Here is a 26,931-nt window from a genome sequence, read left to right on the forward strand (position 1 = left end):
AAGATCTTCCCATTTGGATGGAAGACCTCAAAGGAATACCAAACAGGGTTGTGACACAGAGGCAGGAAATGGCAACCCACTTCTGAATGTCTCTTGCCTTGAAACCCCTACAGGGTCATCATAGGTCAGCCGTGACGTGATGGCGGGGGGAGAAATCAATGATGATTAAATGAGTGGCTGTTTACAAACCTGCTATCATTGAATTAGTTGTAAGGCAAGTAAAAGACAGTGCTAGGTCCTAAGTCATGCTTTCTCAACCAGGGTTTCATGAAATCCTGGGGTTTCTTGACAGCCTTGAAATGGTTTCCCAAATGGGTGGCAGTTAATTCATTTTTAAATATATTTAAAAATTTGTTAAACATTTATTGTCAGCTATGAAACATATATGGCCATGTTGACCCACCTGCCCCCAGTGGTCAATGATGGGCCTGGAGGGGGTGTGGATGGGGAGAATCCCTGAGTGGGTATGTACACAGCTGTGCTTCCCAACCAGATTCTGCATGATCGTGCCACTTCTGGGGTTTCGTGAAGCCTGAAGAATGTCTCAGGGGTTTCTCAACAGTAAAACCATTGAGAAAGACTGCCCTAAGCCTTGGCCTGTTTAGGAAAATAAATAACCCATTTTCTCTTTTCCTTGTATAAGTACTGAATGGATGAGTGTAGTATATAGGTTAGAATGTCAGACTTAGAGCTGGCAGACTCAAGTTCGAATCCCCAGTCTGCCTTGGAACACTTCTGGATGGAGTTTGGGCCAGTCACACATTCCCAGCCTAACTTGCCTCACAGGGTTGTTGTGAGGATAAAAACTTCTCCATTGTGGGGAAAGGTGGGCTCAAAATGAAATAAATAAACTAAGGGGCATTTCCCACGGCTTAAAAATAGCACAATGGTTGCTGATTGAAAACGCTACTAATTTGCCATAACGCACGACGTCGTTAACGATCTGCAACAATCCTGAAACCGACCCGCCAAAAGCGCTTCGTTGTAGCGCTTTTAGGGGAATCCAGAAAACTGGATTCACCCTCCGGATAGCGATACACTCCTGCAACCAATCTGCAACAGTAGCGCTAAAGACCTGTGCGTTACCATTGTTGCGGGTTCTTCAAAGTCCCTCCTCCCGAGCCTGTCCTCCAAACTTCCGGCGAACTGTTCGCCATTTTTTTTTTCTCCGAGCGAGCGGGGATCTACGAGGCAACGGGACAGCGACTGGCTTTCAAGCACGATTACTTTCGGAAATTCTGCCCGGACACCACAAGAGTTTTTCACAAGCACAGTGGCACACACCGTCACGTTCCCAAAATTTGCCCAAAGCTTAAAACCCCGTCTACCATCGGCCAGTCCTAGCGGAGTCAACGTACAGGGAGCATTTTAAAAAATTTTCCTCTGAGCGTGCCAACGAACATTCGCCGCTCGCAGTCTCCTGCTTAGCTTAGAGGGGTTCAATAGACATGATTCGTGGTGATATCATGAGGGGCGGCTTATGTGTAGTGGGTCTTTGTGTGGTTCCCGGTGCGTGCTTGTGCTTGGGTGCGGACAACCCCTTCCATTGGCGGCTAGACCTCCGGCAAGCGGAGTTGCCGTCCCCCGTTCATTTTAAAAAATTTTCCTCTGAGCGTGCCAACGAACGGTCGCCGCTCGCAGTCTCCTGCTTAGCTTACAGGGGTTCAATAGACATGATTCGAGGTGATATCATGAGGGGCGGCTTATGTGTAGTGGGTCTTTGTGTGGTTCCCGGTGCGTGCTTGTGCTTGGGTGCGGACAACCCCTTCCATTGGCAGCTATACCTCCGGCAAGCGGAGTCGCCGTCCCCCGTTCATTTTAAAAAACATTCCTCTGAGCGTGCCAACGAACGTACGCCAGTAACATGTCATGTTTGGTTGATTTATGCTGTGGCTGGTGAATATTATTGGGGAACTGCCGAGTACTGCCGCACTTGCTCTCGGTTGAACACCGGCATGCGTTTGTGTAATGGCGGACATTTTCCTAAAATGGCTCCCGCTGCATGTTCAAACTGCTCTTCTCTCGTGTAAACGAATCAGCGCATGCGTTAAGTCAAACAACAAGGGCGCCAATCTGGCCATTAGGAGCAGATCCTGTTCCCGCGCGAGGAGTTTTGAACGTGACATGTGACCTAATGTGGCCAATGCGCGTGTCCCCTACTGCCCTCTACCAATCAGGAGCCGGCTAGTCCCTTTGTCTTTGTGTGCGGGAAGGTATATGATCCGTTGCACCCTGCACCTTCCACCACCATTTTGCTCAGCTACTAGCGAAAGCAACATGGAATCGTCTTCTCAAGCCTCGTCCGTCCCTGCAACCGGCCGTGGCCCAACTTGGAGGGACGCGGAGATCAGGGACCTGATCGGGATTTTCTCGGAGGAGAAAATCCAGGACGCGTTCCAGTCCTCCCACAGGAATAGGGAGGTATTCGAACAAGTGGCCATTAAGATGCGCGCCCTGGGCCACAACAGGACCGGCCTTGAATGCCGGTCGAAGACCAAGACAATGAGGGCAGAGTATATGCGTGCCGTGAACCATAATAAGGGTTCCGGCAACGAGAAGGTTACCTGCCCCTACTTCGAGGAGCAGCGCCAGCTGTACGGAGACGGGGAAGGATCCGGCAGGCCGAAGCGCGTCGGCCGGAGCCTTAAGGTGGTTCGGAAGCCGGCTGCCCCGGTCGAGGAACCACCCGCTGAGGAGGATCCCGGCGAGGGCACCTCGTCCAGCTTTCGCCCTCCACCCCCCGTCCAGCAACGAGCCGCGGAATCGGTAACGCTGGACCTCATCGCCATCGTTCCTGGGGAGCCAGAGGAGGCTCCTGAGCAAACGCCCCTTGCCTCCGGTAAGTGATTTTCTTTTTATTTTATATTTCCTTTTGAGCAAATGTGTGTTCTGACGTTTGGGCATCGTTTTCTCGTCAGTTCGTTGCAACGCATAAGATGGTAGGCTGCTTGCTGTGTTTACTATTTGAAACGGTTTTAATTTTATAATTTAATTTTAATTTTTAAAAGATTTTAAAAGATGGTAGGCTGTGGAGTGCTTGCTGTGTTTACTATTTGAAACGGTTTTAATTTTATAATTTAATTTTAATTTTTAAAAGATTTTAAAAGATGGTAGGCTGTGGAGTGCTTGCTGTGTTTACTATTTGAAACGGTTTTGATTTCATCATTTAATTTTAATTTTTAAAAGATTTTAAAAGATGGTTGGCTGTGGAGTGCTTGATGTGGTTAGTATTTGAAACGGTCATGTTTAACCAACAGCCCCAAAATATTTGCTGCATGCCTCGCCCATAGGCCTTCTGCAGTACTTTGGCTCACTACTTTGGGAGCTTGCTTTGTGGTTCATGGTGTATGCTTGCTCATTTTTCACTATTTTCTGCTCTTGTCCACAGAGACACAGTTGCCAGGGACGGGGCCCCTCGAGTCTCCAGCAGCACCTGACGTGGATAGTGATTCGGGGGCATCAACTAACATTGGTAAGTATTAGTTAAAATAGGGGGGGGGCTGTTTTAACTGCTTTGTGCTTTTCTGTTTGTGCAGGGCAGCAGCACTGCTAAGAGAAAGAAGAGAGTCCCTCTGCGTTGCTGGTGTAGGCTTTGAAGCTGGCTTTGCCACCCTTTGGTCCTAGATCTGTTTTTTTTCCTTTTTTTGCAGATTTCATACCCGGAACACAGGAGGAGGAACAGCCTGGGGTGCTTGGACCTCCTGCCCGGCGCAGGCGGATACAGATTCAAGATGGTGAGCGTGCATGACCTGTTCCTTTCGAGCCATAGCTGCAGGACAATGTCGCTAGGCACTAACCATGTGCTCCCTTTTAATTGTTGAGAGTCCTGCTGTGAAAGTAGGCAAAAGTAAAAGCACACCATGGGCAAACAAACAATAGCCATGTGCTCGCCGGGGATTGTTTAAATTCTTGGCAGGAAAACACGGGGACAAAAAAGAACACCATGTCCACCATGGTGTGTTTTGACTTTATTGATGTTACTAACAGTTTTGTTTCTCATTTTTTGCCAACAGAGGTTCTTTCAGATGAGGAGGAGGAACCACCCCTGGCTCCAGGCAGCCCACCACCTAGAGGTGCGCTCCCAGCAGAGGAGAGGCTTACGAGGGAACGCGGCAGGCTGAGGCGCGTCTCCGTCTTGACAAGCGTGGGAGAGAGGCTCCTTGAGCACTGCTATGAGGAGTCACGGCGTGCCGCTGCTGCTGACCAAGCCATGCTCACACTCATTGCCCAGGAGGGGAGAAAATTGAGGGCAGTCCTTAGAGAGACAAACCAAATCCTACGCGAAGGCGTGGAGGAGGTGCGACTGATAAGGAGACTCATGGAGAGGGCTGTAGTGGTCATGGAAAGGGCCTACCCTCCACAAATCGCCCCCGCCCCCCCACCACCACCCCCACCACCACCCCCACCACCACCCACACCAACACCACCACTTCCAGCACCCACCCCACCGACTCCCTCTCAGAATGCCTCCACCCAAACACGAAGGAGGACTATTCTCGGAAAGAGAAAAATAAAACCAGCAGACAAGTACTCCCCCTCCTAGTTTTGCCCACTTTTTCTATTTCATGTTATCTGTGTTTTGTTGTTTGTTGAATAAAGTTTATATTTTTGACTCTGTCTCTGTGTACCCTACTGTAGAATCTGCAAGGCCGAAAGCGGCCTCTCTAGTGATTGTCTATATTGTGGTACTGCTGTGTGGGTTGGAGGTTGGAGGGGTGTTAGTTCAAGGAGTTTTAGGAGTGTGGTGTGGGGTTAAATATGTGCGAGTTTAAGAAGTCACACTGGAGTCTTGTTATAAAATTTGCAATAACATTTTATTTTAAAAAACATTTTAACAGGGGAAAAACATTAGGGAATGAAACTTGGAGCCCCACCAGCACCACCACCCCCCACCCCCCTGGAAAACCTATTTTTTTTAACAAAAGTATACATTTAACAGGGGAAAAACATTAGGGAATGAAACTTGGAGCCCCCCCCCAACCCCTACCCCAAAACACAAACAGGAAACAAAACTCAGGTCCCACTGCTCCCCTGCCCAGCCCCTTCCATCTCCCTCACTCTCCTGCTCAACCTTCCCACGGACCCCCGGACTTTGCGGCGGAAGAGGTCCTCATCCTCCTTCTTCTTAACTGTGTGGGGAGGGAGAAAAAGTACACATTAGTGCCACACATATTTTCAAATTTCTTTAGTTTACATGCATACACTTTTAAGTGGCCTTAGCCACAGTGTGAGAAGAGTTGGGCAGTGGGGAACATAACCTACGTTCTTCCGCCTCCCTCTGTTGCCTTTGCTGCTCAATCTCCCCTTTCAGCTCTGCCACTTGAGCCTCCAGGGAAGTAACTCTGGCCTCCATCGCACGCAGCCTTGCCTCCACAGTTTCAGCTATAGGAATCAAACAAAGAATTTGATCACACTCCAAAAGGAAGCATCACATCAGGCTCCCATATGGCTCCATGGGGGTACACACACATGGGTCTCCCTCACAGACATAAAACTCTCACCTGCAGCCTGTCCCGAGGTGGAAGGTCCCTCTTCCTCCCCCTCCTCACGCTCAGGTGCTGTTGCCAGCTTGGATGGTGATTGTGTGGCTGGGCAAAGAAAAAGACAAATCATAATTAAAAGCACACAAAACAGAGATGAAACACAGCTGGTGGACACACCACAGTTAGAGTCTAAGCGCATAACCAAAGTGGTTCTACAGTACTGGCTGGCTAAGTCTGAGGGGGTTGACAGCATCTAAATACTTTCTCGAATTTCATTGGGGACAGTAGGGGAAAGAGGCAGCTAGTCATTCCATGCATGTTTAAGGGTAAAACACCAAAGTGGTTCTACAGTACTGGAGGGCTAAGTCAGAGGGGGTTGACAGCATCTAAATACTTTCTCGAATTTCATTGGGGACAGTAGGGGAAAGAGGCAGCTAGTCATTCCATGCATGTTTAAGGGCAAAACACAACGAGGGCAGCACTCACCCATATGCCTCCTCATGTCCAGGGGGGGCTTCCCAGCCTTCTCCCATATTTTTACCATCTGGTCGTGGAAGACCGTCCTCCCACTTGGCTGCGGGATCCCCCCCCACTGTTCCAGACTGTTTAGGAAGTCCAGCTTAAGGCGCTTGAATTTTGTCCGGACCTGCTCCCAGGTCCGGACGTAGCCCCTCTCCCTCAGCTTTGAAGCCAACACCAGGTAAGCACCCTTGGTGTGGCAGTGGGTGCTGGCCATAAGGCGGCCAACACTTTTCGATTGGAGCACAAGCTCCAGAAGTGCCTCAGCCTCGGCGCGCTGCCAGAAGGAGCCCTTCCGTGGCTTCGGCATCTTCGGAATGACGGTTAGGGAACGAACGTGCGTTGCTCCGATAGACCACCCCGTTTTTTAAATGTATCAAAGCTGCCCACCAATAAAATTATTCATTGGAACATAAGTGGATTGATCCTCCGGTTTGACAGGGGTCGCCAATACTTCCTGGCTACCCGCCTCCCCGAACTTTCCCCATTCAGCGCTTCCGTATTGTGTTTGTCAATTTCAGTTGGGAGTTAGCATTTAGGGCTGTCAAAGTGCTTTTGGACCAGAGAATCCCCGTTTTTTTGCTGGCAAAGTACACAAACCGCACAAGACAAGGTTAAACAAATAACACAAAACTTTATTCACCAACAAGAGAGTGGGAAAAACAATTAAACACGCCTCCTGTTTCTGTAGATGTGGGTGGCTATGGCGTCCCGAACCTTGCACCCCTCTGCATAGATTCTTCTTCTCCTTGCTTCAGGGATGTCTTGTGTGTCCTCAAGGACAACAGGATCAGGTTCATCCACAGGGAAGGGGATGTTATGTCCCTTGTCCTCGCATATGTTGTGCAAAATGACACACGCGATGATCAGCGGAGTCACATTGTCTATATGCACGTGTAGTCGGGACATCAGGCAACGGAACCGGGACTTCAAACGTCCAAAGGCACGCTCCACTACATTCCTTGCCCGGGAGTGAGTGAGGTTGTAGTGGCTATGCACGTCTGTCCTTGGCCGCTTGTAGGGAGTCATGAGCCAGCGTCGTATTGGGTAGGCTCCGTCCCCGAGCACCAACGGCGGCACACGCACGCCCTCAATGGTGGCGGTGGGGTTTCCTGGAACAAAGACCCCTTCGTCCATGGCTTTCCTGAGGTTGGATTCCCTGAAAACAAGGGCATCATGCCTCCTGCCACTCCACCCCACCTCGGCATCGATAAACCGGCCGGAGAAGTCCACTGTTCCTTGCAGGAGAACAGAGCAAAAGTCCTTCCTGTTCCCGTACTCTTTTATGCTTCCCCCGGGGGCACGGATAGGGATGTGGCTTCCATCGACGGCCGCAAAACAATGCGGGAATCCAAGCCTGGCAAACCCGTCCATACTCTGGAATAAGGGAAAGAAAAGAATATAAGCCATTGCATGTCAGCGTGGGGTGTATCGCGTCTTCGTTGCTGACCTGTCAAACAAGAAAAAAAATTTAAAGGGCAAAGGGGATAGAATGACACTCACCGCTCCAAGCCGGTCTCCGAGGCACACGACTTTGCTGAACAATTCCGCCTCCATGGCGAGGCAGAACTCCTTAAGGATATCGCCAACCGTAGTGACTCCGAGTCCGAATTGCTGGGCTACTGTCCGGAAGTACTGAGGGGTGGCCAAGTACCACAATGCGGCAGCCACCCTTTTTTCAACTGGAACGGGGCGCCGCATGCCAGTGACTTGCCTCTCCATGCGTCCACGTAGAGCCTCCACGAGTTCAAAAAATGTCCCCCTCGACATCCTGAAGTTGGCAATCCAGTGGTCATCATCCCAGCGAGTCCACACAAAATTCTCCCACCAGTCAGAGGATCGTTCGTCCACCCAGAACTGTCTGGGGAACCGGACCTCTGCCAGAGCTTGCCAGCGTTTCTTGGCCGCCATGGTTACCCTTACAGAACGTCTTCTGCTGCTGGTCAGCGTTCCGGGCACCCGTTCTCGGTACTCCGCGATAGCAGACGTCCGACGCGACAAGGCGGTATTCATGCGCTGGAGCACCGCGAGCATGTGAGCCAGCAATTGAAAAATAAGCCTCTCCATTGCAACGTTGACCTGTGCTGCGGGCAGTAGGCTACGCAAACAAAAGAGTGAGGCCGACCGCGTGTCTGCCCAGGTGCATATAAGCAGGTAACCTGTGGGCGTGTACTGTGGGCGGGGATTAACCAATCAAACATGTCAATGCATCTGGTTCCTAGAAAACAATAGAAAACACGTTCCAAGGGCGCCAATGATCGGACGATAACGCGTTGCTACGGGGTTTCCTGGGTTTTTTTAAAAAAAAGGGAACCCCGACAAGTTCGGCTTTAGGGTCGAGGTCAAAGGTGTGCCTGCAGTTTGATTGACGGGCACGGGAGGCCAGAAGCGCTAAAAAGGGACCTCCTTTGTAGCGATAAGACGGAGAACCGGAAGCCTGTGGGTTACGAAAGTGGCGAGAAGTGAAAGTGCCAAATTCCGCAAAAACCGCAGCTGTGCGTTACGGGCACGGCTAGTTACATTTCGCTACTTGAAGTAGCGCTTTCACAAACGGCAACCAAATAGCAACTTTGAGCTCTGTGCGAAATGGCCCTAATAATCTACTCTGAGACTTAGGATAGGCGAAGTATACCAAGAAATAAATCAGCTTTATAAAAAACGATGGCTTTGAATTTACATTTTTACTGTAGTAAAAACTTCATTTTGTTTTAATTCAGTAAGAGATTGTTAGGTGTTATCTTTGAATAATGTTTAGTGTGTTGTTTCATTGTGGGTAAGGTATGATATTGCATATATAAGACTTTAAAAAGAATTAGTGTGCTTGGGAGATTGCTTAAGCATAGAGGATGTCCTTGAATAAGTCTGTGTGGAAAAGTACTGATGAGATAAAATTACATAATAAATACATAAATATTCATGTAAGATGTGACCTTGGAGAAATAGATCTAGTATATTCATGGGCAGACAATATTGTCAGACTGTCCAGGACAGAATCTCTTCCATTTCATTCCAACCATCCTTCACTTTTATCCTATGCCCTTCATCAGACATGGATCAGTTTTTTCTTTGGCCAGGAATCCAAAATAATGTGCAATTCAGAAATAATAATCTGAACATGACTAAAAATACCATATTATTCATTTATTAGATTTCATATTTATTAGATTAATATTAATATTAACATATAATTAAAATATTGCTCAATAAAATATGTTTTACATACACAATTGGTGAAATATATGTAGCTCTTTAAGCAAAAAAATGGGGGGCAATGATCAACACCTTCTATATGGAGGCAAAAGATATTTAATTTTATTGGTAAATGTGTAGTCCCCGGTTGAAATGTTTAAAGCAGGGATTCCCAACCAGGGTTACACAGAAGCTCCCCAGGGCGTATGCACCCTTCCACAGAAGTTCATATGCTCGCTAGCATCACCAGATGTCACTGGAGCCCACTTCCCCTATTGCTCTACAGGCCTAGTTTCTTTCTCCACAATAGAAATGGTAAATGATCAATCAATTGATTGATTGATTTTCTGGCTGGTTCCCACATCTTACTTCTACATTCACTTCTCTGAAGGGGCGTGTCACCAATTCTGGGGTTCCTCAAAGCCTGGGAAATATTTCAGGGGATCCTCCATGGTCAAAAGATTGAAAAAGTCTAGTTCAAAGCCTTGAATTGTGATCTGGGATACCTGGGGGCTCAGTTCCCCTACTGGCACAGAAATTTACAGAGTGAACTTTGGATCAGTCATATGCCTTCAAGCTAACCTACGAAAACAGAAAAGATTGTAAGCTTCCCCAAACCTACTCGCAGGGATGAGCAGCCTATTACTTAAATAATAATAATAAGGTAGTGGTTAGGATAAAATGAAAGAGACGAGAATGATGTAAGCTGCTTTAGGTCTTTATTGTCCTCATTGCAAGACAAATTGAGCTAAAACTCAGCCACCTTTACGACAGCCTCAGGTTGAAGTCGATGTCATGTGGAGGCGGATCTAAAAGCCACCAGCAACCGGAGGCTGTCATGCGGCTCATTCCTCATGCAGAAATGGTCTTAATCATACCATCAGTTCATCAAGATTGGTATTGTCTACTCAGAGCCACAGTGGCACTCTAGGATACCAGGTAGATCTCTTTCACTTCACTTCCTGCCTGATTGTTCTAGCTGGAAATGCTAGAATCGTACATGTAAATTTCCAGTGGCTAGAAATAACTGTGAGTAGAATCCTAAAAACACTTTCCTGGGAATAAGTCTTACTGAATTAAACAGAAATTATTTCTGAATGGACCTGTGCTGGATTGTACTCTATGTCTACTACACAGAGGCAGGGGCAAATGGCATATATATTTTCATTGTAAATACAGTTGGTGTGTGTTTTTTTTCCTCCTAAACACAATGACTGAAACAACATATTTCAGAGGTATGATATAAGAGCTATTTGTCTTCCTGTTGCAGTGAATATTCACACTTTCCCCCTATATCTTTATTGTTATTGGCATATGATTAAGTCTAAGAAGTTCCCACTAAATCAACTGAGGTATTGAATATCTAAGATTATAGTGACCTTGATTAAACTCCTGTTTAAAGTTGAATACAAACATCCATCATCTTGCAAATGAAATAAGTCTTGTTTTGAGAGAGTAAAGAAATATTATTACTTAAGATAATTTTTTGAAAAAATGAAAATTGGATATATGCCGCCTATATTTATAAAGCCCAGTTCTGAGTTTTCATTCCAATTGACCCAAACCAAGTGGTGCGGATGAGGATCTGGGACAAAATAAATGGGAATGGAAGAAAAATCTGTTGAAAATGTGTGGATATGTTTAGGGTCTCAGGAAGAACTTGGCTGAAGCACTAATTCTAAGAAGTTACAGCTGAGAAACAGGAACACTTCAGTTATAAAGGTATGCATGTGAGAAAAAGGAGACTTGTACAGTAGTAAGAGATATATTGTGGTTCAAAACTAGTCAAAGGTTTCTTTCACATGAATAGTCTAGGAAAAGCAAAAAAGAACATTTATAAAACTACTTCTTGGAGAAACTACCATTGGGTTGCAACATGATAGATGAGGAAGTATATGGAATTGGGTAGAACCTGGCCATGTCTGGTCCATGAACACAATATTTGGTTGCAGGAACAAAATTGTTCTTGGAGAAACTGTCACTGGGTAGATGAGGAGGAGGAGGAAGTATGTGTAATTCTATAAAGTCTGAACATGTCTGGTTCATGAACACAAGATTTGGTACAAAAAACGAAGGCTCAGGGCGGTATATAAATTAGAAGTGCTTTTTTGACATATAAAAAGAAGAGTTTGTTTTAAGAGTTCCCTTAAAGCAGGGCAACGGTAGCCTAATGCACACCAGGCCCAGGAGGGGGCTGGACCAGCAGTTATATCACGTGGAAGTGGGAATTAACCCCATTTCCATATAAGCACCCTCTAGGCCTTTTCCGCCTGTGCGGAATCAGCCTCAATGGTGTTTTTTGATAAATGACTTTTGAACTCATGAGTCTCTAAGGACAAGGGTAAGATGGAGAAACCACCAGGGAGCTTGAGTGTTATCTACAAAGATAGCACTGTTCTTTGTCATTAGGATGAGGAGATTGGCCACTTAGGAATTCTTGAACAGCATCTTCATCCAGATATATATATGGAAGAAGTATCACAACATGTTAGTGGTCTTTCTGCTCTATGTTAATGCTGTTCTTATTAAACTAATTAATTAATGGGTCTCATTATGGATTTGTGTTCCCACTGAAAGTATAAAAGAATCTGGTGTATGTTAGTTCTTAGGGAGCAGTCCTAACCAGGTCTACTAAGAAACAAGCCCTATGCTGTTTAATGAGGCTTATTCCCAGAATACTGTCCTTAGGGATGCAATGTGACCTAGGATAAATTTATGGTATAATAATGGTGATTCTTTTGCTTATTGGATACAAACTAGAATAAATTGAGAAAACCTAATGAGACTGAAAGCTTTCCCCTATAAATATCAATTTCCAGTATTTCAATGGGTCTTGGCACACCTAACTTTCTCCAGACTGCCCTCATTTATGCAGTTCAATGAAACACTATAAAACCCACTTTCATAACAGCCTTTAAGGACTTTTTGGTTAGTAAATGTAAAATGCATTTGTATAATAGTAATTTTGTAGTTCTTATGTTGGTTAAATATTCATAGCAAAAGCAATTACTGTGGCTATCATTTTATGCTATGAAAAACTTTATTTCTGCACTGTGGTCATTAAGGAATAGGATAATGTTTGTAGGAATTTCAGCTTGGGCTTATACTGAGGCTAAGGAGTGTTATTGATCTCCTGCAAAGCAACAGTTAGCATATCTATTTGCTCCTCTTAATCGATCAGACCATTGCCCAATATTAAAATTTCCATTGTACGCAATCATCCATAAACTCTATATGCCTCTATGGAACATAGTTTTTAAATTGGTTAATTTTTCATTCATGTTATCCTTAATACTAGATATTGGTATGCAGTATGTGACTTTAAGATAATGCATTGTCTCGAACTATTCACTTCCTCATAAAAAATCTCATTGTTATCCTACTCTTCCCTAGATATTTTATTTTTATCTATGAACACAAAGGTTATTACTTCAGTTTCCAAAGGCATTAGTCCCTTGTATTTAGCCTTATTTTTATCTGTATTCTCCCATAAAGAAAGATATTATTGACTTTGTGTCATAGAAATGAAGTTCAAGATTCTATGACATTTCATCCAGGAAATCAAACTCTGCTGTGTTTCTCACGTCAATTCATCCAACCAGTTTTCCCCATATGGTAGCTGAAATTACATATCATGATTTCTGGTATTCTCCATTGGGTTATAGCTTCATATGAACATCACTAGTAATAAAATACCATTTCAGTGTATCAATTTTTGATTATGGCTTTCTGTTACTACGGTTCAAATACACATATAGCGCAGACATAATGTGAAGATGATGTTACTCCTCAAAGAGCATACATATTCACAAAAATGGCATCAGAAACCTAGTATGGAAGAACTACTTCTCTTTTGTGGCCTCCCACTCTTCGGTGTGGATTTTATCACTACCTTAAGAAAATATTCCAGGAAACAGGGCAGCTGATAAGTGAATTTTGTTTTAGATTTTTAAATGTATTTAATTTAGGATTTTGTATAATTGTCTGTATGTTTATCTATATGTAAATAAGTACAAAAATAAAAATCACAAAAATAAATAAATAAATAAGTAATGTAAAACCCTTAAGCCAGGATGCCTACCCCCATTACAAACATCTGCCCTCAGTATTAAGATTGATCCCAAGTTGATACAGTGCAAGAGATACGTAAGGACAGTCTTACTGCGGGAGCTTTTCAGCATCCTGCAGGGCCTGTAAAACGGAGCTCTTCCACCAGGTCTATGATCGAGGTCGGTATGGACAGGGTGATCTACATGGCCCCCCTTCCAGGAAGTAATGGTTGCAGGAAGTAACACCTGCACCCTCCTCTCTCCCACTCCTTTTGAGATACTTTGTGGTAACTGAGATTATTGAGGGCACTGTTTTTCTGCCGTGTACCTTTATTTAGTTTGATTAATGACTGTGATTTTTTTTATCTGGGAGTTTAATTAGGGTTTCGTGGGTTTCTTTACTCAGATGTTGTGACCCACCACGAGCCAGCAGGGAGTGGCGAGCAACAAACAAACAAACAAATAATGATAATACTGGGACAGCCTGTCCCACCAGACCACTTCTACCCAGCCTGCCCTGCTTTTCCATCTTAATGAATGTAACCACATGCACATAATCATTGACAGATTTTTCACATTTCTTCCACTGCGACCATCATTTCTTCCCTGGAACTGGGGATGTGATGTGAATGGCTACAGACCTCCTAGAAGCAGCCTTTCAGGGTGCTGCATTTGCTGTTTATGAAATCTAAACTAATTATTCAACTGATTCAGTAATAATGGAGTGATTTGACAGGACCTTTAGTCTACAGTTCCCAGTAGATACACACATTCAGCTCTGCCATCCACCACTCTGCTCATCCACCCCCGCCCCTATTGCAGTGCAGACTGTCAAATCATCTCCTTCTGACTTTAATTGGATCATCTGCCAAATGGGGGAACTGATGGAAGCAGACTGGCAGAAAATAGCTGTTACCTTGCCTATCAATCCTGATGAAAGTGACATCAGAAGGGCCCTCCTTGATCCTATCTAAACATAAAGGAGGTGGGGGGAGATCAGCCCTCACATCAGCCATATTTTCCCATGCTTCCTTCTGAAATGTTTAAAGCCAACCTGACAAGCCATAAACAGAAAGACTCAACAATAAACGCACACTTCCTGCCAGAGTGAGTCATTTAACAGAAAGCAATTATCAGCCAAATATAAGGAGATGCCTGCTGCTCTCTTAAATGACCCGCTTGCCGCATGGATTGAATTCGATGACAGGGAGCAACCATCAGAACGCCTCGAGTTTTGCTTTACTAGGCTTGGGTAGCAAAGGAAACAAATGCATAGAACCTATAAAGCCAAGGAAAAGAAGCAGAAAGAATTGCATTTTGCCTCTAAGAATAACCTGCTGTCTTGAAAGGGTATTAGTGAAATTATTCCCAACTGCTTATAGAAAACTATTTTTGTACTAAAAAAAGAAAGAAAAGAAAAGAAAACCAGAAAGGCTAATCTACTGGGAACTGTCATCTTTTTCCTTCAAGTAAATAAACTTTTGCTTATATTTTAATGAAAACATAAATATCATTGAAAAGAGATGAATGTGAATTATTCTGCCACTTTAAAAAAATGTATAGAAACTAATACTTACTTTTTGGGTCTTACCTTTAAGGCCATCTGTGGCCAGGGCCCCACTTGTGTGAGGGACCACTTGTCTCCTTATCCCCCTCATAGGGCTCTTTGTTCTGTGGATAGGAATCTGGCTGTCCCCAGCCCACGGGAGGTATGCCTGGCCTCAACCAGGGCTAGGGCCTTTTAGGCCTGGCCCCGGAAGAGCTAAGGGCCCTGATGGAGTTGTCAATGTTCCACAGGACCTGTAAGATGGAACTCTTCTGTGAGGTGTTTGGTTGAGGCCAGGCCAGGCCAGGAAGATTGGCTACCTCCCCATACAGGCCTGCTTAGGCCTGCTGGCCAGCATTGCCTGAAGTTGCCCTCCCCTGGAGGGATGATGGCTGTTGTGAATGGGGGATGGGGGGATGGGAGAGAGGAGGGATATTCCACAGTTTGAGATTTTGCTGCCATCTTGGGTAGTCTTAGACTTGTATTATTTTATGTGGAGTTGTTAAAGATTTTTATGTAAACTGCCATGAGCCAGGGAGTGGTGATTAATAAATATGAATATAAGTAAAATAAAATTAAAAAATAGATAAAATGTTAAATATAAACAAGCTAATATTTGTCACTGGGATGAATCAGCTGAACTGACAAAGGCAAGATCTGAGCTACCCACTCTGGTATTCCTATATTCCTACAGACTTCCATGGAACATACTCCATAGTGTAAGGTATTCAGGATGCCAGCCATCCAGTTATTGACCAGATATAATGCTACTACTGCAAGGTTTCAGGCTCTATGTGTTAGTCTTCTGGTGTGTTCAGTACTCCTCCCAATTTGGTGTCATCTGAAAATTTAATGTGAGATCCCTCTACTCCCTATTCCAGATCGTTTATAACAGTCCTAACATTGTACAAAGGCATGACATCATTTCCAGTGCAGAACTGGAAATGACATCATCATGTCAAGGCGATGCTATAAGATTCGCTTGAAACTAGAGCATTGCACTAACACAATGACACCACTTTGAGTTTCATGCCAAAGGTGACATCATGCACCAGTGTAATGGCAGCAATTTCCTCTCCCATTTTCCCTACCAGACTTGAAACAGTGGCAGGAAATGGCAGCAGAAGCCAGGACAATTCCTGCCACAATGGGGTGCCTATTCCCCCCTAAAGGCACACAGGGTTCCTGTCTCCCTAAAAAATAATCCAAAAACAAAATAATTATCTTTAATAAAAAATCAAAAGGAGGAAAAAGGACTTCTGCACTTACAAAAAGGAGAGCAATAATAATACAGAGCCTGTTTCCAAAGGATGGACACTGCAAGATGAATTGCTCGTTCACATTTGTAAATTCATATTTAAGGAGGGGGGTTAGATGGAAGTGCTTACTGTTCTACCCCATGCTGAGATCCAAGAAGCCATTTGAAGGTTGCCTTGGAGATGTGTTTGCCTGGTTAAGATTCTCCATGAGTTATCAGAGATAGGATCCCTTTGTGAAAAGCAAAGGAAGCAAAACAATATAAATGACCCCCCCCCCCCGAGCCTAGTTGCACCATATTTTTTTCTATTACACATATCCCCCCTGAAAAAATGATAACATAAGATAATTAATACCTTCCAATTGCCATATTGAGTTAATAGTGCCATTCTGAGCAGTGTTACAGCCTTCCATGTCCTCTCAATTCAGTGGTTAGAATAGCACTGTAAGAAGGATATTGATTGATAAGTAAGTTAAAACCTTAGTCTACAGAATTATGGCCCAAATGGCTATTCAAGCAATGAACATGCTGCCAACTGTACGACCAATTCCGCATGGAGGGGTAAAATGGGCAAGGCTTCCTGCTTGCAAATGTAGGACGGCAAACCTCATGTTTGTAGCCCTCCTCACATGGAGACCCCTATCATGTTTTCCCTCTGCCCTGTCACAGGTTTTTGCATCCTGACAAGGCTGGAAGGGAAAACAAGCTGAACTTCTCCTTCCTCTCCTTTGCTTGTCAACCACAGCAAGTCACCAATCACAGCACAACAGTTCTCTCGTGGACTGAAACACTCCCCCCCAGCCCTGAAATTAATTATTCTTAAAAGGCACTACTGTGTTGCTGTACAGTAATGCCACAACACATATGCATTTTTAATAAAAATCAACACTCCTGTATTGCTATGGAGAAATGCCAGAACAATACAGCATCCCCCTCCCTTATGGGATTCGTGTTCTTTAGGACTTTACTTATGTCTTGGTGGATTTCTAAGATGCTGAACATGGTCCCTGGAGCCAAAAAAAGTCATTTTGTGTAAATGGTTGGCTTAAAAACAAAGTGTTCAGACCCCTGTATGATTGGGAGAAGGCTGCTCAATCACCTCCTCCCTCCTCCCCAGCTCATTTCCCACCTCCAGAAAATAGAAACAGCACTGTGTTTTGCCTGCCTGATCCCAAAAAACCCATAGACACTTTGCAGAAGATTTTATTTTACCTTTGACAGTTTAGCTTTCAGAGCAGGAAATGGAGAGGGGAGGGTGGGTGTGAAGGCAGGACAATGCTGCAGAGACTATTGTACCTTTCCCGCTCTATACAGGCTTGCCTCTGGTTGCTCACCAATGGGATGCAAGATAAAAAGTGGCAAATCCACTTTTTGCGATTTCCTTCATCCCAAGACAAATCTGGAAAAACATGAGTCAGCCCCTGGACAGCCTTGGGATGCAGGCAACATCATGTGAAGGGAGCTTTAAAACCCACCAGCAACCAGAGACTGTCCAGGGACAGATTCCTCATGTGGAAAGGGTCATAAAATGTGAGTGTGCTGTGGTATTTTTTTTTTGGGGGGGGGTTGCTCTGACATTATTTCCCCTCTTTGATTACACAATTTGATACTATGGATTTCAAGACAAATGAGGAAAAAGGGAGGGAACCACTGAACCCAATTATTTTGTGCCTCCGCGATGGTTCGAAAACCTTTGAAATGGCTGTGTTCTCTATTGTAACATTCCCACATGAATGTTAAAAGAACATGTTAGGAGAAATGCTAAAACAGCAGGGATGTAATTTTCTTTTACCTTTTTGCAGCATGTATCACACTGACAAGGCTTCCAACAACAACAAAAAAATATTCTCTATCAGGCTCCACCATATGGAAGGATCATCGCAGCTTGAAAGGTGAAGGAAACTTCATTTCCGTGGCAGCCACCTGAAAGCACCGCAGGTGTGAGAGCAGACGCTGGCTGTGCAGCAGGGTATTCAAAATAAATTCAAAGAATTAATAATCAAAATAGATGAGCTACATAATTATACAACACCATTTTAAACCCAAAAAGGAGATTTTTAGAAGACTGACTGCATCTTTAGCTTGTAGGAAGGGGGAATGCAGCAGCCGTCTTCTGGTTGCCACTACAGGGCTGTCATGTCAAATGGAACGCAAATCTTAACGCTGTTCTCTTGTGACACTATAAGCTGCTTCCCAAGAGGCCTTTACAAAATGCAGGCTGTGGTGCTAAGAATGCCACCTTTGTGTGAAAACAGATTGCTGGCTATGCAAGAGCGACACACTTTCGTGCCCACTGAATTCAATGGACTTTGAAAAGGTGTGGCTTTGTTCAGATTCCAGTTTCTGCAGGATAGGCTGAAAGCTTTTCAACAAGTAGCAGCTGCTCCATTCACATCCCAGTGGGGGAATGTTCCTCATGCATGGGAGAGAAGTGCATGCTTGCACAACGTCCCACACGCACACACAAACACACACACTGAGAATGTACAGCAAAACAAAATCAGAGTCCAGAGAATCAGAGAATGTAGACAGCCTCTTCCCATAAAGAACTTCATATGCCTTGCTCCGTGGTGGTTGAATTGCTTGCTGCATTTTTGGCTCCTATGAAGCCTTTCTCAACTTTCTTGTTAAGCTGGAGGGGGCGGGGGAGGGGGCTGGGGCGGAATGCAGGGCTGGTCGAGAGCAAATTTTGTTTCGGTCAATGAAACATAACATGGCTGAAAGCGTTAACCACATCAAGCAGTTCTTTGATCAAATTGGGGCCTTCTACAGCAGCAATTTGAGCCTCTTGTGGCGCAGAGTGGTAAGGCAGCTGTCTGAAAGCTTTGCCCATGAGGCTGGGGGTTCAATCCCAGCAGCCGGCTCAAGGTTGACTCAGCCTTCCATCCTTCCGAGGTCGGTAAAATGAGTACCCAGCTTGCTGGGGGGTAAACGGTAATGACTGGGGAAGGCACTGGCAAACCACCCCGTATTGAGTCTGCCATGAAAACGCTAGAGGGCGTCACCCCAAGGGTCAGACATGACTCGGTGCTTGCACAGGGGATACCTTTACCTTTACCTTACAGCAGCAATTTCATATTTAAAGTATGCAGCCGTCTTGTCTAATTAAACTTTGACAGTGCAACCCTAAGAACACATTCTTGTACACCTAAACACAATTCGACTTAGGATGACAGCATGAAAGGCTCAGCTATGCCCTTGACATCTGTACATTTTAGAAAACACACACACTCACACCTGAATCTCACATACAAGTTATAACCAAAACGCACGTGTCTGGGTTATCTTACAGGCATTACATTTTCTTCTTTTTAACTCTTCTTTTTACCATTTATTGTTGGAGTTCCATGGCTCTGCATCTCAAGATATGACTCCCTAGATATCTACAACATCACATTTTCAAATCACTTTGCTAACATTAGCTAATTCTCACATTGCATACAAGTGAGGGAGAGAGAGGGAAAAAATAAATTACTATTGCTGAACTGTTACTGTTATGGTTGTAATGCTACTAAGTGGATAGAATATAAATGTCACCTTCTTGCATTTGTCTTTGCTAGAAGCTTATGCATACTTCCACAAACGGCTGGTTGCTCACTGCTCTGAAAAGAATGCTTTTAAAATCCCATGAGAACCGTAACCAAAACAGAGTTTAAATGTCTGTGGTGAGACTTTCCCCAATAACAATTGGAACCAGAAAAAGTTATACCGCACCATCAGCAAACAAATAAAATAATCAGCTAGAGACTAAATACTCCAAATGGCAGGATCATGGGTGGACTTTGGAAGGAAAATTTGGAGGCCCAAATGGAGGCTATAAGAAGAAACAGATAAGGTCTTCTCGGTTCACTTACATCTTCATTTATTTCTCTATTTCCTTCTCCCCAGTGCATACTGAGAATAATATTTATCTGACCAATTATGCATGGTGGTGGCACACACTGCCCTGGACTTGTGTGTGTGCATGCACGATTATGGGGTGGGAAAGTTCTGCCACACCTCATGGCAGTGGTGGCAGCAGGGGGGTAGGGAGGCATGAGGGTCCCAATGCAGGATGGTGGGATATGGTGTTTTGTGTCCCTGCAGGGACACCATAGGTAAGAAGGAAGTGTTGGGCCTCTGCTCTTATGCACAGGCCTGCCGTGGTCAGGCCTCTGTTAGCCGCCATGGCAAGACAGGGGATGTGGAAGAGGCCCTAATGTGGGCCAGGGCCAGGAGAGGGCCAGGACGATACTGGCATCATGCACAAGCAGGGATTTACCCCGCTGGCACCAGCTTGCCTTTCCTGGCCCATGCATAATCGGTCTCTGAGAATCTTATGTTAACTAAGTGCCAGTCCAAACTAAGAGGGGGACCCATTAACCAAGGGGTCTTGGCTAGAGGAGGGGGTGGGAGTCCTTACAAACATCTCATTAGTCAGACCTCATGATAAAGAGGGAGTTCCCCCAGAAATTAAATCTAGAGTACAAAACGACTTAATGCTAACTGTGAGAGTAAATCTGTCTGAGACTAGCAACACAGTTCCCCAAGTAAGTGTGCAAAGGATTGCTGCCTTACAGTGTAATTCTAAACACCGTACACACCTTTAAGTGTATTACTTTAGGATCTCAGTCCTAGAAGTTTCATATTAGTTTCTTCTAAACTCTGTGGATTATCTCTCACTATGTTTTGCCCTTCTATCAGTGATGCAGCCAAACATGAAAGAGAAAGTACCTTATGGTGGTTTAGAGAGATAAACTTTTGTGATTGAGACTCTGAGATTTCTCTGAGCCACTTCCAGACAAAAATCACCTACCGCTCTTGGCTGTAGCAACCTTAACTTATATCTTTTTGATATATATTTTTAAGCAGCTAATCTTTTACTCTGAAACGTAAAAACTTCTTTGGATTTTGCATGATTAGCTTAAACAATATTTTCCCAGGGATTTGCATTTTTATAGAGTTTTAGCTGATGTGTGAAATATAGTACGCTCAGGGAAAGAGTAACTGTATATTTATGAGTCTGTCTTGTTTAATGGCACATTATCTATGAGAGTATATGGCAAATGTTATATTTTCTGCTTGGCTCAAAATTACAACACATATTCCCTTCTTTAGCTGTGCTCCACTGACCACAGCTCAAATTCCAGTGGAAAATGCATAGTTTGTTTATATTAGACTACTAATCAACAAAGCCTGCATCAATTTATATGCCTGTCTTCTACTAGATGTTCAACTGTCTCCAAACCTGCCTGTTTCATGTGTGTGTGAATGGAGCAAAGGCAATTTGAGCATGACCATGTACTCGGTGTGATCTTCCACTGGTTGCCAGTTATCAACTCTAGGAACCATTTCCCATTTCCCACCAGAAACAGCCTAGAGGCATTGGCAATATAAATCCTTTGAGGAAACCCTTGAAACTGACAATATTAGGTTGAACCTGACAAGAGCAGTGAGGAAACCCATAGAAGAAAAGAAATAAGAAAAAGTCGTCCCCATGACTGAGCCTACAATAATGGGTCTCAATCGTCCCAAAAAATCCCTAATGTATCCAGGATTTTTGTTTTTGTTTTCCAATACATCTCAGAGACCCCCCCCCCCCAAAATACCAATAAGGTATTTTTCAGGTATATCTGTGGCACAGGTATATCGGAATACACACCCCTACTAGTCCTTTCAGCTTTCTGCTAGATAATTTTTCTGTTTACCTAGTCCTCAGTCCTTAGCAGTCATGGGGCTAAGATGTTAGATTCAAGGCTTGGGGAGCAGAGAGTTGCTCAGCTATCCCTGAAGTTTATCAATGAAGGAAGATAACCCCCCCCCCATCCCTATGACTCCTGTACCCACAATTTTGTGTGTATGAGTGCGTGTGTGTGTATATTTCCAAGTTACAACTCAAGCATGAGTTTAAAGGATCCCTATAGTTTTGTTAAACATGGTAGTGGCAAACAAAACCATCCCTTATCTTGTATCTGTAACTCTCTTTCAGCTCAAGAAACAAAACAAGGAAAGACCAAAGTGTGGTTAAAAACATTACATAGTTTCTGTAACGAATATCCTTGGAGGCTGGCCACCACCCAACATAGGATTCCCCCCTCCCATTCTGATTGTAGTTTCCCGCCTACCTGGCTGTGCTGGGCTTCCCAGCAGGAAATTTAAAAGGGGAATGCAAACTGGGATGGAAGGGATTGGCTCTGTGCCAATATATATTACCCCTTTATCTAAAATAACCCACAAGACGTAGCGTTCCTCAACATCAAAACCCCCTCAGTACAGCCAGCCCCTGCTAGTGGATTCAGAGCATTACTCTCATTGGCTGTTCTGTTTCTGGGGCACATTTCTTAGCTTTACCTGTCAAAATTTAAATATGCCAAGATGACACTACTATATTTTAGCTATACAGGCATATTGGCATGTGGAACCACATCGTATAGACTGATCTCATTAGATATCAATACTTGAGTACAGCACAGGACTCAATAAATAGGGTCACTCCTTAAATAGGAAGCCACCAAGGAAGACTTCGTGGAGAAAGGCAATGTCAAGCCATCTCTTCTTAATTACACTTGCCTTGAAAAGCCTATGGGATTGACAAAAAACCACTGCAACTAGATATTATTTTACACGCACACATATAGACATAATGAAAGGAACTGCCCAGAAATGATAGACATTTTGGGGCCCTGAAAATGTATGGGAAATAAGGATCTTGGGGCTTTTAAAAACACTGCTGTGGGGCATAGTTATAGTTCCTCCTTGCCCTTTAAAAAAAATCCCATTTTTCTTTTCCTTAATGTAGCAGCACTCAACATTTTTTTAGAAGGAAATCAATCTAAGTCAGATCACAAGAACCATGCTGAAATGAAACACCAAGAAACATAAAGCAATCTTTCTAGCTGCAGAGATCTTTATGGGGTTCCATGCCAATGCATTGTCGTTCTGCCTTGGGAGTGAACAATAAAGGGGCACACACAGATTGTGGATTGTTTGTGGATCCTGTGTACAATATATTCTGTGAACCTCCTGGTGAGAGTAGTCAGTACAGTAATCACAGATTTATAGCCCCCAAACACCCATGCCTTCTTTCCAGTCTTCACAAGTTATGTTGGTTAAAAAAATAATTAAGTGCGTTTGTGTGTGTGTGAGGGAAATGGAGAATGACAAAAAGAAAAAAGAAGAGCCAAAGGAGGGGGGAATCTAGAACCAGACCCACAAAAACCCAACTGAAAACAAACAGGACCTTATAAGTTTGAGAGTTTGTATAGCATCAGTTAATTACAAAATTATATGGCTTTTATTGTGCACAACTTTAAAACTTTAAAAGTTAAAAACATACATACACAGCCCACAGACTATTGCAAGAAGAGTGTTATATAAATCAAGTATAGACCTGACACATTTCGGCCCATGTAGGGCCTTCTTCAGAGGTCTGATTATGACACAAACTCATTCATTAAACATAAGACATGTGCAGCAGCCACACAAAAAAACAAAATAAGAGCTGTAAAATAACTTACTGCTAACAATTGAACATACCATTAAATTTTTGGCAGCTTTTAGAAGAGAACTAAAGGTAAAGGTAAAGGTATCCCCTGTGCAACCCTTGGGGTGACGCCCTCTAGCGTTTTCATGGCAGACTCAATACGGGGTGGTTTTCCAGTGCCTTCCCCAAGAAGAGAACTAACCACTGATAAATAGATATCTTCCGTTGATTGTGTTAGTTTAAGTTGTGTACAAGAAAAGCCATATAATTTTGTAATGAACTAATGCTATAAGAGTAAAGGTATCCCCTGTGCAAACACTGGGTCATGTCTGACCCTTGGGGTGACACCCTCTAATGCTATACAGACACTCAAACTTTTAAGGTCCTGACTATTTTCTGTTGGGTTTTTGTGAGGAGAATGGCAAACTGCATGTATTGGCACTCCCAAACTGTAACATGCTGGAAACTGGATCCAGTGCAAACATGCATAGAAGAAAATGATGGAGTGATTCCTTCCGCATATTCTCCTTCCCCAAGTAACTTGTTGGGGAATCAGATAAAATCACCGCCTCCTCCTTTTCCATTGACACCAGCAGCTAGCAGAAGAGAAAGAATGAGGCCATTGTGCTGGATTCTCCTTCATAGCTACAGCTCCAAGTACTTTGTGAGGTTCTCCCAAGAGGTTTTCCAGCTCAGAGGGCCAGTTGCTGGAGAAAGAAGAAGGCAAGGAAAGACATGCTCCACCTGTTCCTTCCATGAACTTTGCCGCTAGATCCAAAGTGTGGGTTTTCAGGTCAGTTTTAAAAGAATGTTAGCAGCAGCATTAACATGTCTCCCACAGTGGTTCACATCAGTCAAGAGACCCAGGCTCCTGGCTCAGGCTTCCAAACACAACTTGAGGCTGAAATCTCCACTCTATGTAGCAATGAGATGGGAGTGAGGGTTCTTCTTAACTCCTACATTGTTTTCCAAAACTGGAAAAGTCCTGGGGGAGGATGGTATCTGCCCCCTTGGGGAAAGAGTAATGAATTACAGAGCAGACATGAATTTCTCCAGTGGGCCCCTAGAATTGTTTCAGGTCAGGAAGACAGCATAAGGGGAAAGGCAGAAGTCCCTTATCCACATGCCCAATCTGTCTCAATCTGAATTGGGCACTGGACAAAATTGTTACAGTCTGGCATCCTTAGACAAGACACACAAAGAAGAGGAATAAAAAGGAAAGGAAGATGAGGAAGATCAGTCTGACAGCGTTGCAACAAGGTGAGCATTCGTATTCAGTTGGGACCAAGCTGACCTTTCATTACAGATGCTCTTCCTGGGATGGAGCAGGGGCAAACCTCTGGTGCCCATTCAACTTCAAGGACAGTGTTTCTAGGAGTCCCTTCTCTTCACTTCTGCAGCCCTTGAGCACATGACAGTGGCGTTCAGAACACAGTTCTTTTTGGGAAAATGAGGCACTGTATTGTGTTTAAAAACTATTTTATATTACATGGCATCTACTAATAAACCAAGCTTTATGCACAGCCAAGTAAACTGCAGAGGAAAATTGTACTACGGTCTAAAGATAATCTGAAAGAGGTCAAAGAGTCTTCAGGTCCAACAGCAGTGCTGGCAAAATGCTCCAAAAACCACTTCTCCACAGTTCACAGATCAACCCTTGCAATCTATTCTGCACAGTGTGACAAGCTGCTAAGTAGTCGCATAGCGAAAAAGGTGCCTACAGAGTACATTGGGAGGTGCAAACAAGGGAATCAAGCCACACACCACTGTTGGAAAGCGAACATCAGAAAAGCACCTGAACAGAAAAACAAACATGTTTCCAAAATTGTAAAGAAATAGGAATCAGCATCTGTTTTCATTCTGGGTCACAGCAATGGAGGCTACTAGCCTCCTGGTTCACTGGCAGGACTCAGCTGGAGAAAAAAATGCTTCCTGATATGGTATCCAGATATAAGGTGACCATGGATGGGAAACTTGGATGGGAAACTCCAGTCACCAAGTTTTTATTTATTTACTAGCAAGAAAGCCCATTGCAACCAGGAATGAAATGGGCGCTATGACCCAGGGGACACCAACAGGTGCAGATATCTCCCCCCCCCCCACTCGCAGCAGGAGCCATAGGAGGTCATCAGGGCTCGTTTGTAGCAGGAAATGAGGGCTCGTTTGCAGTTTGCAGTTTGGGGCGTCTCTCTCTCTCTCTCTCTCTCTCTCTCTCTCTCTCTCTCTCTCTCTCTCTCTCTCTCTCTCTCGCAGCAGGAACCATAGCAGGTAATCAGGGCTCGTTAGCAGTTTGGCAGGGCTCTCTGTGTCTTTCTCTCACGTGCTGGCTCCTGCAGCATCCGAGAGCAAAGTGGCTAGTGTCCAGGAAGGGAGGGTGAGAGCTGTAGGTGCCGGGCCAATCAGCTTTGCTGGCTGCACCCTGATTGGCCCTATTCCAACTCAGACACCCTGGACATGTTCCATCCCCCAGGCTGTTTCACAAATATTAAGAGGAACAATGGATAAGGATAAAATGTCTATGCTGTCTTTCCTCTTGGAGGCAGCTTCCAAAGCATAAGAAAAACATAAAACATAATACATTATTAGCAACTAATATATTTTTAGATATCCATCATTTAAAACCCAGCAAAATAATAAACATGGTATTAAACCATTTCACAGCTTTAAGCAAGTCTCCTAAAACAGCTATTAGTCTAGAAACAAACTATACAACTTAGTTAAGCCTGGGTAAAATGTAGTAGTGTTGGGTTTTTTGGTCTGCCACAGGTGAGCCTCAAGTGAAAGGATATTCCACAGGTGAGATACCACTACTGAAAAAGTCCTGTCTCACATCTGAAGGGAGAACATGAAGAGCAAGGCTTGAGAGAAAGACCATAGCTGGCAAACTGGATGGCATGGGAGGAGATGGTCCTTCAGAAACCCCTGCATCAAACCACTTTAAAAGTAAGAACCAGCATCTTGAATTGTGCTGAAGAACAGGTGAACAGCCAGCACAGAACTTTTAGCATAGGAATGATTCGGTCCCTGAATCTGGCTCCCTGGGACTGGGGAGAATCATGTCTGGTCCATAAGTAACATCTCTTCTGGATGATGCTCTGGGAGTCCCCACAATGAAACCCATATGTCACTTCTGGGTCAGACATCATTCCCCCCCCTTTCCTCCCCTTCTGTAAATGTCAGCGGAAGGAGGAATGCAAACACAATGCTGAGAGATTACCCACTGGAAGTGAGCACTTGGCATGCCCAACTGGCTAAGGTTTCTAGACCATTTTCAAAGACAGCTTTGTGTAAAGTTCAGTACAATAATCTAGCCTGGATCTACTCAACGAACGGATAACCATGGGCAGATCTTGCATTCTGAAGAATGCACATAAAGGGTGTATCAGCCAAAGTTGGCAAAAGAGGAGACCTGAACTTTCAATCAT

At 44.2% G+C, this 26,931-nt stretch overlaps 2 protein-coding genes across 2 annotated transcripts in view; one reads left to right on the top strand and one right to left on the bottom strand.

Annotated features, from left to right (window-relative positions):
* Positions 1 to 918: 918 nt before the first annotated feature.
* LOC143840286 (uncharacterized) lies at positions 919 to 4,148 on the top strand. Its single transcript, XM_077343610.1, has 3 exons — positions 919 to 2,839; positions 3,389 to 3,472; positions 3,651 to 4,148. Exons 1-3 carry the CDS (start codon positions 2,218 to 2,220, stop codon positions 3,746 to 3,748), a joined length of 804 nt encoding a protein of 267 aa, XP_077199725.1. The 5' UTR covers positions 919 to 2,217; the 3' UTR covers positions 3,749 to 4,148.
* Positions 4,149 to 5,056: 908 nt separating this feature from the next.
* LOC143840726 (uncharacterized) overlaps positions 5,057 to 26,931 on the bottom strand; it is a 31,553-nt gene continuing 9,678 nt past the window's right edge. Inside the window, exons 2-5 of the mRNA XM_077344265.1 lie at positions 17,837 to 18,001; positions 16,400 to 16,486; positions 5,502 to 5,588; positions 5,057 to 5,382 (exon numbers count right to left, since the gene is read on the bottom strand). Of these exons, the coding sequence (XP_077200380.1) occupies positions 5,207 to 5,382; positions 5,502 to 5,588; positions 16,400 to 16,457 (321 nt within the window). The 5' untranslated portion in view covers positions 16,458 to 16,486; positions 17,837 to 18,001 and the 3' untranslated portion in view covers positions 5,057 to 5,206. The remainder of the gene's footprint in view (positions 5,383 to 5,501; positions 5,589 to 16,399; positions 16,487 to 17,836; positions 18,002 to 26,931) is intronic.

This window comes from Paroedura picta, chromosome 6, assembly GCF_049243985.1.
Source record: "Paroedura picta isolate Pp20150507F chromosome 6, Ppicta_v3.0, whole genome shotgun sequence".
Taxonomy (NCBI): domain Eukaryota; kingdom Metazoa; phylum Chordata; class Lepidosauria; order Squamata; family Gekkonidae; genus Paroedura; species Paroedura picta.